Source organism: Montipora foliosa, chromosome 9 (assembly GCF_036669935.1).
Source record: "Montipora foliosa isolate CH-2021 chromosome 9, ASM3666993v2, whole genome shotgun sequence".
In the NCBI taxonomy this organism is placed as follows: Eukaryota; Metazoa; Cnidaria; class Anthozoa; order Scleractinia; family Acroporidae; genus Montipora; species Montipora foliosa.
In genome coordinates, this window is record NC_090877.1 from 40,657,596 (window position 1) to 40,670,822 (window position 13,227).

Sequence of the window (13,227 nt, forward strand, 5' to 3'; positions counted from 1 at the left end):
TATCATGATAATGAGAGGAGGGCTGTTACCTAAGTAATCCAGTGGACGAGAATGGGAAACCAGTTAGTCATTAAAGACGAAGAACGCACGAAATGATAACTGTAATGATAACTATAGAGATAACGATAGTGATAATGAGGTGTATCATGTATGTGTATGTGAAAATGCAAGAATGCGCTTTACAACAAAAAATTGTAAAACATTATGGTTAATAGCCCTCAACGCAGACGTTCTTGGTGCTTCGTCACGCGTTCCTCCCCCACTAACGTCTGCTGAAACGAAAAACCACTTCAGTTCGTGGATTAAGGACCAATCAGAGTCCGTTTTCCAGTATTGGGTAAACTAGTATTCCTTCGCAGCATGTGATTGGCTATGCTCAACACAATTAGTCAATGCTGATTGGTTTCTTTAAATAGTGGGCAAGCAACCGTTAAACGGAAGTGGTTTTTCGTTTCAGTAGACGTTCTTGGGGGAGGAAGGCGTGAAGAAGCCCTAAGAAAGCCTGCGTGGAAGGCTACATGGTTAAGAATTCCAATTGGCAGGAGGCGAACGGTTACCTTTAGACAAAGCGTCGTTGGGTGGAATACGAGGTCTTCGATTTCAAATTCAGTCGGTGGTGAGTGCGTGATTTGGAACCTGGTGCAACCTGCGTTCAAATTCAACGCTCTAACCACGGTGTCACAATAGGGCCGTTTATACGAGAGAAAATAAGCCGCGGCTAACTCTGGCCGCGGCTTACGTATGCCGCGAAAGGAACTATTTATACGAGTGTAAACTCCCTGGCCAGGATAAGCCGCGGCTTGAGAAAGCCGTGAACGCGGATTTTGTACCATTTATACGGGGTGTTCGCGGCTTACGTAAGCCGCGGCCAGAGTTAGCCGCGGCTTATTTTCTCTCGTATAAACGGCCCTAATGTCTCCCACAGTCTTGTCGCGCGCGACAGCTGTTCTCCTGTGAAGCTATTGGTCATTCATAAATTTGTTGGCTAATTTGCTCGAACCTTTTTTAACAGAGAAATTTTGCAAATTGCGTTTATGGCTAACGGCTGAAGAACGATTTACGTCTGGCTGAAATTTCAGTCTTGCCAAAAATCAAAGGAACTTGTTTCATTTGAGCTCATTTCTGGCCTATTATCTGTAGATAACAGGCGACTTCTCTGAAGGGAGAGACTAGTTAGGATAAATTTTTCAACTTTTGATAAGAAAACGTAGCCTGCCGTTTGCTGGAGACGCGTTGCGAAATCTCTTTTATAGGGAATTTAAGATCTTCAGCGCGGTCGTCAATGACAGCGCCACAAAACAATATCATTCCTTTGGTTAGAAGAGGAAAAATCATTCTGCACGTGCGGCACGCATTTTAGCACCAATTCGTGCGGTGCTCTGCACAACAACGACGTCAAATCACCAAAATTTGAGGTTTTAACGACAACGCGACCGCACAAATGTGAACCTTTCATTCTCTCCACTAGGTGATCTGGTGACGTAATTTGCAGGACTGGGAAAAAAAATTTTAACGCCGTATCCCACAACCGCGCGCGCGGCCTTAGGTTTTCTTTCCAAATTTCGTGCAGTATTTCCATCGCCAAAACTCAACAGATCATTCCGTGCCTCCTTCATTTCCTGTTACTAAATGAACATTCAAGTGGAAACCGCCGAGATCTAATCTCGCCTCTGCCATGTTGAATTCGGAAATAACATTCAAGGCCGCGTGCGGTTGAGGGATACGGCGTTAATAATTTTCTCCCCAGTCCTCCGAATTACGTCACCAGACCACCTGGCAGGTGATCTGGTGACGTAACTCAGACGACTGGGGAGAAAAGTTTTAACGCCGTATCCCACAACCGCACGCGGCCTTGCAACATTGCAGAAGCGAGGTTAGATCTCGTCAGGTCTACTTGAATGTTCATTCAGTAACAGGAAATGTGGTAGACACGAAATGATCTGTTGAGTTTTGGTGATGGAAACACTGCAGGGAGTTTGGAAACAACACCTAAGGCCGAGCGCGGTTGTGGGATACGGCGTTAAATTTTTTCTTCCCAGTTCTCCAAATTACGTTACCAGCTTACCTGGCCTATAGTTACTCTGAAACCGCTCGAACCTACCTATACCTCGTGCCTTGTACGACACGATTTCAAGAGATGGGCTAATCGCAACGTTTTCGTCGACGACGCCGTTGTAGATCTTAAAGTCCCTAAGCATTCACTGACAGTGACACGTCAGGATGTATGTACTGATTTTGTTGTATTGTTGTAGGAGTCCAACTTGGAGGAGAATTTCCAGTTAAGGTCAGTCAGCTCGAAGTTCAGCAGTGTATTTCGTGGGTCTCTTTTAATGAAACTCAAGCCGCGTTGCCAGTAGCATCATCGGAGACCCAGGGGCAGTCAGTCGAGGCGGGACGAGAATCGGGACTGGCGTAAAGTTTTCAACTAACTTTACGCCAGTCCCGATTCTCGTCCCGCCTCGACTGACTGCCGCCTGGGTCTCCGAGGATGAGCCAGTAGCTGTGGTTTTCAAAATACTGGCGCAACTGAAATATAGCTTTGATTGAAGGGGCCAAGTCACGCAATTTCAGTCGATTTCATGACGCATTTACATGGGTAGCATTGGGCCAAGTTGTTCAAAAGCCGGTTAACATTAATCCCCGATTAAATATACACCGAGGCTTGAATTTTGCTCATTAAAGGCCTAAACCTTGTAATTTTATGCTGAAGGAAAGCAAAAGCCGAGTTGGTTTTGAAGGTCAAAAGTCTCTTGAGAACGCGTGTCAAGTTTATCACACGTAGATTACAGTCAAGTGAAGCTATGATCTTCGCAGTCTCTCGCGCTCCGAATCATATTTTTTGTTTGCTAGAATTGTTTATCTGCGACGGAATTTCATTTCGAGTTTGTTGCTCTTAATACCATTGCACCGGTGGCTCAGTTGGTTGAGCATCGGGCTGTCCTGCGGGAGGTCGCTGGCTCAACACTGAACAGAAAGTGCTGCCTTTGTAATTTCATCTACAAATGTTTAGACGTTCAAGTCTTCTGGGATAAGGACTATAAACCGTAGGCCCCGTCTTACAAATATCCTCAATGTTCATAAGTTCCCCGTGGGACGTTAAAGAACCCACCCGGTGTTGTGGCTGTCCTGTTCTTTCCAGCAGAAGTGGCTGGATTGGCAGTGACGTTTCTAAAAAGGCTTGTGGTGTATGAGGCCACCTAAAGCAGAAACAGCCGTAAGTCAAAAAGAGACTTTGCTGAGTGCTGGAACATGTAATTGTAGATGTAGATAGCCTCCTTAAAGGGAAGGAAAGGAAATGAACTTTTTATTTAAGTGTCTTGTCGTTCAGCGCTGAAGCACTAATTGGGGACACTGTTAACAATTAACGCAAATGAAGTCAAATGCTAACAGTTCTTTCGACGAATTTGATTCCAGGATCTTAGCACCGATGAAGACGGTTGTCTGCAGGTGACACTCGAGGGAATTGGCTTGAAATTTGCCACGAGAAGGGTGAGTCCCGCTTTCGCCTAGATGCGATGTCGCTGAAACGAACGAAGAATGCCTTGATGGATTCTCCTTTAATTTCCAGCCCTTTCTTTCTCCCATCGAGTTTAGAAAGATTCATTTTTTGTTCTCAGGTACACATCGACTTGTGCCACATCAGGAATTGCTCGACTCAAGGAGGGGTGTTTCTTTTGGAAGAATTTGGTGAGTAGTGAGCAAATTCTTGTGCCGTCATAGTAGTTGTTTTGTTGAGTGTGCTGCAATCGGGATGGTTGTGTGAGTTTAGAAAGTAAGGATTTTTGTGTATATTGGCAGTGCTTAGAAGTCGGTGGCAACGTTTGACACTTCTTAACTTACCGGTAGTCATCCGTTGCAGACTTTGTTGTTGGTATTGTGGGTATCTGTTAACTTGAAACGTGTGGACACTGGATATCTCGCAACATGGTTTTCACCCAACAATCTCAAATCCCGTGACGAGGACAGATTGGTACATGCATGACTGAGTCGGCTCAAAGAGTTAACGGTTTTCATTTGGGTATCGAGAGGCATTACACGTCTGCGAGTGGTTGACCTGGTGATTGGCTAAAAAAAGGTCGCGCCACTTTTTCAACCAATGAGAAGCAAAACCAAGTGCAGTCGCGATTTCCAAGCGCGCGTTTTTTGCGCCTTGAGCAAATCGAGACGAATTGTGATTGGTTCATGAGTCTGTTTGCGCCTGTTCCGAGCAGTCGGAGTAATCACTTCGGTTTTACGACTGTCGATTGCAAAACCGCTTCAACGCATACAAAGTAATGAAAGCTGGTTCTTTCTGGACTCTTGTCTCAAACGCTTGCTAGGCTATTATGCATGATCTAAGGTGGGGTTAGTGTTCGCGTCAAACTCAGACATTTTGCATGTCTCGTTGTAGTGCCTTCAACACAAGAAACAATTCAGCACAGATTTGGTTCACAAAAGGTGAGTGATTTGTACAGATTTCCTTGTTCGTTGCCTAGGAATGTGTTATCACCGTGTCAAGAAATTCCGGCCCTTCGGTTGTTTCGTACCCAAATTAGTTGATTCGTACCCAATTTAAATTCACCCATATTTATTTTGAAACATTTTTGGATGCTTACTACGAACGTAAGGGGTAAAATTCGTTGCAAGTTTTCAAACGAAAAGGATGAACGCAACGCTCTATAGCTCCCGTTGATCTTAAAGCAAAATCACACTAGAAATTTTTGAAATGGAGCACGGTCTGAATGATTTGATCTACGTTAGCTTCGAATGAATTTGGTACGAAATGAACATAAGCTGTTAAGTTACCGTAATGGCTTTATATTTATAGTGCAACCAGATCTGCTACGCCGTCCTTTGTTTATTTTCGTACGTGGCCGCCTCGAAGAATTCAAGCAGCACGGGTTGATAAACCGCAGTAAAGGAGTTCGTCTGTCAAGAGTTGGAGGATCAATGACGTCTGACTGACCATCCCCACGCTAGTGTTACGGACCGGCGCAACACCAGGACATGGCTCAAGCGAGCGACGATTGGGGAAAAATGAAGGCCGGAGCATTGGCATAATGCGGAAGAATATGTCGGTAACCTTAAATTTCTAAGTAAACGTTTCCCTCCAATAAAACTGCATTTTCTAAATTATAACCAACTTTGGACTACTACAAGTATTTCGTCGATATTCCTGAAACATACCGTAAAATTCGACGAGCCTGGTAAGCCTCTCTATCAAGCGTCGCGTAAATTTGCACACGTGCAAATTTTAGATCATTTTAGAATTTAAGGGGCTTTGTCACGGCATTGCAGTTGATTTTGCGAAGTTTTCCCATTTACTCGCCCCTTCTCGCTTTAAAACTTACCGTTAACTCAGAAATTACTTTTAAACAGCACAAACCAAAGTTTCGGTAGCATGGAGCATACATAATTAAAGTTACAAACAACAAAAATCAACTTTGACTGTTAAGCTGAACAATTTTAAAAAACTCCAATCACTTTCCATTTTATTCTTCTTCAATTTTGCCCATCCCTGCCTCCTTTTGTATTTGCTCTTTTATTCAAACCTTCCTTCAACGGTATAAGTAGTTTTTTTTTCGCTTGATTTGGTTGCCAGTTTCGAGCCGCTGAATTTGGCTGAAATTCGTGACATAGCCCCTTTAGCACGTGCTGTGTGTACGTCAGCCTTCGTGTCAAATCGACATATGACACAATTTTTTTTATTAGCTTGTTCGAAAGAGCTTTCAAAATGATGAAGAACGGCGTTTACTTTATTTTGATAGCCCTCTTGGTTGTCGAGTTATTCAAGATTTTGATTTATGCAAATTAAGGGACTTGTGACGTCACATAGGGTGCGTTCGATTGACCCTATTCCGGAATAAGAATAAGTGGAGTGGTGATTTAAAACGGTATGTCTGGCGCCTTCGAAGCAACAAGGATAATAAATCAAAATCTTGAATAACTCGGCAACCAAGAGAGCTATCACAATAAAGTAAAAGCTGTTCTTCATCATTTTGAAAGCTCTTTCGAACAAGGTAATGCAGTTTAAGCAAGGACAACGAGGTTTTCCCTTCTCGTCGTGTTTTAATGGTATTTTTCGGAAAGTAGAATCCGTTTGCTGATTAATCATGATATCTTTGAGAAATAATTCGTCGATTTTGAAACATCGAGATAAGTAAAGACAATTTTGTTGTAGAGTATTGTAAAGTAAGCCTCGAAATAAAGGCGAGGTCTTCTCTTAAATGAAGACCTCCCTACGCATGGACTGGTATTTATAAAACTTTTCGAAGGTCGTACCCAGATCTTCCTCGGTCAGATTGCGGTGATAGAGCGAGATCCGGGTACGAGTCCTGAGGCCCTTTTCTCTTAAGTCCCGAAAACGTTTGCCATTTGTGAAATTGCTATCAGCTTACTTTGAAACACTGGCCTTTTCACAAGTATTCCAGGGAAGACGAAAAAACGTACGCGAGAACCTTTTTTTTAATTTTGAACGTCTTCCTTTTTCACATAGTGAGTGATTTATGGTAACCGCTGACCCTGTTTGGGGGCGTTGGTTGCGGTGATATTCCCCAAAACATGTTCTCAAAGCTGAAATTATGATAATTATATGATATCATCCGGCTTTGAATATGCTATTATTATAATTACATGACATATATGTTGGTCTAAGCCCCAAGACTTATCAGAACAGACCAGATAGGCAAAAATCACCTATTCGTTGGACTGAATTTGAACTCGAAGCTTCGGCTTGTAGGAACGGTGTAGCCGCTGTAATAAGTGAGATGAGAGTCAAAGAGATTTAGCAACGCGTGTACGGTCTAACGGCGTTTTGCCCTCCAAAGAGCCGAAAAAACTTCTAAACTGAGTTTAGTTCGTTTCTTGCCTGGCAGCTGGAAATTTCAGGTAACTTCTCTAGCGAAAAGAGCAAGTTAGAATTAGAGGAAGCAGTAGCAGCCTGTTGTACGCCATTTTGCGTAAACGCGGAATGCAAAATCTCTCTTTAAAGCTGCGAGGTTTCGGCCAACGGCAAGCGCGGTCTGAAAATGTGTTTTTTGCCCAAACTCGACGAAACGTTTTCATTTCTTGCTCGTGAGCCACAGTTATTGTGCAAATTTTGGAAAGAAAGACAGAGAGAGATCAGGTAACTGTCGTTTGCCAATGACCGCAAACGCGAAGCTTCATCGCCAATCAATAATTAACAGAATCCCGTGAGAATTTCAGGTAATATTATCTTATTTATTAATGAATTTGTAGCATAGAGCTTTTGCACAATTCGTGACTATTTACAATCACAAACAGACCTTTGAATTGCCCAGGATCCATTGAAATTTTATCTTTAGAATCGGTGCTGTTCGGAGGCGAATGAATAAATCGGTTGATGGCATCTTGTTATTTAGGTAATTCCTTGCCGCTGAAGCAAATTTCCCTTTCGTAAACGGTCGTTGCCATTGAAACCGGTCGTTGCCATTTGAAACGGTCGATGCCACTTATAACGGTCGACTACACACTTCACTTCAAAGAAAATTAAAAGAAACAAACTAAGAAAAAATATTAAGAAAAATTAAGACAAAAAAGGAAAAAAAAAACATTTATAAAAGAAAAACTGGTGGGAAAAAAAGAGTCCGAAAATTTCAAGACTCGAACTCGGGTTCTTAGCCCTCACCCTAAACAGAACCCTAACCCGAACCCTAACTCATATGACCAGCGAGACACAACTTCCAGTAACCGCAACCTTTTGAGTTCTTAGACCTAATGAGTGTAATTCAGAGCTAAAAAAAGGCATCGACCGTTTCAAATGGCAAACGACCGTTCTGAGAAATGGCAACGACCGTTTCCTAAATGGCAACGACCGTTTACGAAAGGGAAATAAGCGCCGCCGAATCATGGTGACACTGCGCTCACAGATATTCTTTCGTAGGAAATGTTTAAAACAAACATTCACATTTGACAATAAATAAGTAAATAAATAAATATCGCCTCTAAGTAATGCAATTATTTACGTGGGAGTGAAATTCCAGTGAATTAAACTTGGATGTAATGTAAGATTTTTATTTTGTGAAAGTTGAACGCGTTGGGCGAAGCTAATTTATATATTCGTGTCTGTTTGATGCTGTTAGTTGCAACGTAGGGGTAACTCGGTAGCAAATGAAAGATACGGAACTAAATTAAAATAGTGAATAATGTAACTGAAATTTTATGCCCAGTTGTAAAGCATTGTCAATTACCGTAACTTAAATATCACTGTAAATAAAACCTCCATGCAGGATCTGTAATAAATGGGTGCTTTTTTGTTTATTGATAAAACTTGTTGCAGTCTGGGTTAAGTCAAAGCTTGGAGTTTGCGTCGGTTTCGTTATGATCTCGTTTTTAATTTTATTTGAAGAGTAAAGCATGTTCATATTGCTATTTTGCTGATGAGAAAAAAGAAAATCGTTAATTTTAACCCTTGCAGTTAAAGGAAAATTGTCGCGCGATTACGAACAAATTGCAAGTTTCTAGTTTAGCAACAGTTTAAAATTCAATTGAGACCTTACACTACTGTAAAATTGATGTTAAAATTGTTAAAAACGTTTAGAACTCGAGCTTTCGCCGATCTACGGCATCATCAGGGATAAGAAGAAATATTCCGCGTAGGGCTTATATACAGATGTAAAGTGAAAATGTGTGAAAAGCGGGAGAATGTGGGGGTAAAATGCCTAAGATAAATAAGGAGGTATGAATATGAATAAAAACGAGTGGTATGATCTAATGACCGAGTGTAAATAAGATATGCTAAGTAATTTCTAGAATAAAAGATCCGCGAATTCGCTGCATTCCTCTCGGGAGTTCATGGTAGGTTTGTACTTTCGTATGTAAAACGCTTCGAGCAGTCGTAAATTTGCAGGATCGTTTTCTAGCACAATACTCTTAATTTCGATGCCTTTGTAGACTTTGTTTTGGCACTGAGAGAGGTGTTTCTTCACGGAGGAGTTGTCATTGTTCAGGTGTTCTCTCACACGATCGTGGATAAAGCGTATAGTGCTCCCGATGTAATGCTGGTTGCAGTTGTTGCATGTGATTTGGTAACATTGCGTAATAAGCACAATTTGGTGCCGGAGATAGGGCAATTGGACATCTTCTTATCCCTGATGATGCCGTAGATCGGCGAAAGCTCGGATTCTAAACGTTTTTAACAATTTTAACATCAATTTTACAGTAGTGTAAGGCCTCAATTGAATTTTAAACTGTTTCACTCAAAATGCTACTAAAGGACAACATCCTACGATTATTTCTAGTTTAGGATCGTAAGTTGATTTGGTTGAAAGCACAAACGAGCAATCGATCCTTAAAAGCCAGAAATTTGTTTTTTTCTTTGATCTGAAGTGTTTTCCCTCCCACCACCGAGCCGTTACCATAAAAACTGAAGTCATAAATTTTAAAACAATACTGGCTGCCAACGGACTGCGCATGTTTCGCCTTCAAAGTTGCTTCCGAGGACAAGGAAAAATTCTGGTGTTCAATACAATTACAATACAGTTATTTTTGTAAAGCGCATATTCCATAAAAATTTTCATATGCGCTGTTCGAAACCAACCCTCCTGAATTATATATTTTACTTGTTTCCTGTTAAATGTATTTTGCATTTTGCTGTTTCATCGTGTTTTGTACCCACAGGAAACAAATTATGTTAAAAAGGCGAATTTCTAAATCTTAAAAATAATTTATTAACCATAACAAGTCATCCTTCTTCATAAGTTCTTAATAAATTCCTCTATGGACACGTTTCCGTTTCTCTACTTAAACAGTAAGAGCTGATACTTCCGGCACAGAATAGTAAACTGGAATTGTGGTTTTACGAATTTAAAATGTGTGAAACTAGAGTTATTGATACCTACCTCAGTTTACCTCGCCATTTATACATGATCTTTCATACACCCATACAATATTTTTTTGTATGCTTTTCATCTGTTGTAAACAGCCATTAGGGCCGTTTATACGAGAGAAAATAAGCCGCGGCTTACTCTGGCCGCGGCGTACATAATACGCGAAAGGAACTATTTATACGAGTAAAAACTCCCAAGCCAGGATAAGCCGCGGCTTGAGAAAGGCGTGAACGTAGATTTTGTACCATTTATACGGGGCCGTTTATACGAGAGAAAATAAGCCGCGGCTTACATAAGACGCGAACACCCCGTATAAATGGTACAAAATCTACGTTCACAGCTTTCTCAAGCCGCGGCTTATCCTGACCTGGGAGTTTATACTCGTATAAATAGTTCCTTTCGCGTATTATGTACGCCGCGGCTTATTTTCTCTCGTATAAACGGCCCTATTGTGACGCATTGTAGGTGTTGCGTTCCAGATGTGTTGATGCCAAGATGAGGTATTAATGAATTGTACCTTTTTTTTTTTTTTTCAAAGTAAGGTCTTCACGTGAGGTTGCATGGCTATAAGGCTCGGATCTGGTGGTGTTTGTCCGGCGTTGCTCGAATATGTCTAGTGCACTGCCAAGAACGGATAGTTTGGGGCATTTTAATACGCAATGTGAACCGTTGGCATTTTTATTTATGTGTATCATTATTACTGACCCTTCTCTTAATTTAGCCTATGAGAAGAGGTGGCAAACTAAATAATAAATTAAATAACATAGAAGAGACGAGAGAAGCCCGAAAAGTTCTCGTTCTTTAATAAATTCCTAGGCCAACTCATATCGGTTACCATGGCAACACGCCAGGTCCAAAATAAAAGGCCCTCTAAATTTCAGTTTTTGAAAATCTGAAAAACTAAGTCGGTGACCTTTATTTCTTTGATGGAAATCTCCCTAAATTCTTTAACTTCTTAGAGAGTGTGACAAAAAGTTATCTCGTAGAATTTAGATACATAGGAAAAGGCGTTTTTATAGTTTACAGAAAATTGTACTTGATAACTGTCCCTGAAACTTTTTTATATGAAGTGCCATCGTGAATGATACGTGCATGCAAAAAATCAAGACAGGTCTCGGTGCAAAATTTCGAGATAAAGACAAATTTTTCCCACAGGTATGTTGCGCTCGCTACTTTTGATAGAAATTTGATTCATTCAGCTGACGCGTGATTCTTAGTTATAGCGTGTGTAGGTTACGCGCGCGCGCACCTAAAAACCCTTTCGAGCCTCCTTAACCAACATGATTTCGTACATACATACAATACATACTTTATTCAACGTGAACAAAAGACACACTTAGCTATTCGCTAGTTGCCAGGTGCTCCACAATTAAAAATTAAAAAGTAATGTACAGTATTATAAAAGCTCATTTACGTCAAACTTAGAGTTTAAAATTGAAATTTAAAATTTAAAACTATGGGATTATCGCCAATTTGTATCTTTACCGTTACCGCTAATTTAACCACAGTGTCCCACAACTTTTGCATGGGAACAGATTAATTTTAAAAAAAATCAGATCCTTTGAATGGTTTGCAGGAACGGCTTCTTCTTGCTCTATACTGAAGAACAAGACACACTGTGCATTCAATTTACGTTCTAACGATATTTCAACATACGAACTTCCACATATTAGAACTCTGCGGAATGAGCATCAAACAAACTTTAGGAATATCATCGCCAGCGTTCGAGCTTTTATTTTTTTCAGACTCGCTTGCAATTGCTTAACGTTGCTTATCCAACTTGTGCGATGACTTTCCTAACTTTCACTTACTCTCTAACGTTGTTTTCGAGCGACTGGTTGTATGGGTCAGTTTATACAACGGGTATAGGGCAGCTGGCTAATGTGGTTAGGGGTGTGGTGGAAGCAGTGTGGCCCAGTAATTGAGGTTCTTGCCTGGGATCGGGAGATCCCGGTTTCAAGAACAGCTCAGGGGGCCCGTTTCTCGAAAGTCCCGAAACATTACAGGCCATTTTCGGGTGTCACAATTCCTTTTGTATCTCAAGAACGGAGAGGATTTAAGTCATCAAACTTCACAGTTATTTTTCTTTTTGTTGCCTTAAAAACAAGTTAAAAGATCGGCTTTCCAAAACAAGCGGTTGGCACTTTCACAAATGGCTTTTTGGGCCCGAAACGTTTTCGGGACTTTCGAGAAACGGGCCCCTGATCTCACCACTAGTTGAATTTGATCTTGATAGTCCCTGGTTCAACTTCTCAACTACAATTGTAAATAGTCAGCTGGATTGCCTCTGTCCAGTTGGGATTCTTAACAGTTGTTGTTCTGTTCTGTCCTTTCATTGACTGTGTTTCATTTGCCCTGAAAAGCCCCCAATGGGGAGTCTTGTCAACTAAGTGTGTATGTATGTGGTAACGTGAAGGGATCAGTCTGCGAACAGTTCCAGTTTCAAGTCCCATGCACCGATACAATGGATAAAGGGATGTAAAGAAACCGCGGGAAAGTGAGACCCAGAAATGGGTTCATCAACTGGGGTGATATGGTTTAGGTATGGTATCGAGGCGATTTTTATTGACTTCTCAGTTCCTCGTTTTCCAGAAAGATTGAATGATCCTTCTTGTTAATCTTGTTTATCCAATCAAACTGTTGGTGTTTTAAGATTCACGATAATTGTAAAATTCGGGGCAAGTTAAGAATAAATGATAATTAGAAATCGTAGGGGAGAAATGACTAGAGCTGAGTCAGCTGACGTCGCTTCTAACGCGTCACAAAAGCCATTCAGAGGCTCTTTATTGAAATACGTTTACTTACGTGTTTCAAAGTAAAACCAAGATGTTTAGGTCCCGTATATAATGACATTGAAGAGCTTATCCGGTTGAGATTATTTCTTTTTTTTTATTGCTAAATTAGCATGATCTGTGAGAACAAAAGAAGCGGATGTTACGAGCTCGATCAAACTTGTCTCCAGTTCCGCTGTCGTGAATATTTCATTTCCTTAAAGTGGTGTCTAAAGAACGTGCAATATCTCCGGTGAAGATTAAATTTCTTTTTTAAACCACAACCTTCTCTCAATATTAGCCGGCTGATATTTGGATTTAAAAATTGGAAATAATTGAGGAATTGTGAATTAAGTCTGCAAAGTTTTATAAAAAGTCCCATTACACTTACTAATCGAATAGATTTACTCTATTTTCAGTTTGTTGTATGAAAAACATCTCGCAGTTTACTTACCCAATCGGTAAGGAAATTCAACCTGTTTGTTTTTGGATCTGAAACTGTTTCGTTTTTCGTTATTATTGAATTACTAGAGTTTTTCTTTTTTGTTATTCAGAATTACCAAAGAAAAACGCGACAAGCTTCAGAGGTGAGTATTTAATGATTTTTCGTTTCACACACCTGCTCGACG

General features: G+C 40.8%; 1 protein-coding gene and 1 long non-coding RNA gene across 2 annotated transcripts in view; both read left to right on the forward strand.

Annotated features, from left to right (window-relative positions):
- The window catches only part of LOC137971834 (MAP kinase-activating death domain protein-like), a 35,099-nt gene extending 26,752 nt beyond the window's left edge, over window positions 1-8,347 (forward strand). The window contains exons 18-22 of the mRNA XM_068818586.1: window positions 2,253-2,284; window positions 3,415-3,489; window positions 3,618-3,687; window positions 4,391-4,437; window positions 4,808-8,347. Of these exons, the coding sequence (XP_068674687.1) occupies window positions 2,253-2,284; window positions 3,415-3,489; window positions 3,618-3,687; window positions 4,391-4,437; window positions 4,808-4,885 (302 nt within the window). The 3' untranslated portion in view covers window positions 4,886-8,347. The remainder of the gene's footprint in view (window positions 1-2,252; window positions 2,285-3,414; window positions 3,490-3,617; window positions 3,688-4,390; window positions 4,438-4,807) is intronic.
- Window positions 8,348-10,288: 1,941 nt separating this feature from the next.
- LOC137971159 (uncharacterized) lies at window positions 10,289-13,186 on the forward strand. The gene is made up of 3 exons (XR_011116937.1): window positions 10,289-12,369; window positions 13,018-13,059; window positions 13,153-13,186. It is a non-coding gene; the product is annotated as an uncharacterized lncRNA (long non-coding RNA).
- The last annotated feature ends 41 nt before the right edge of the window (window positions 13,187-13,227 follow it).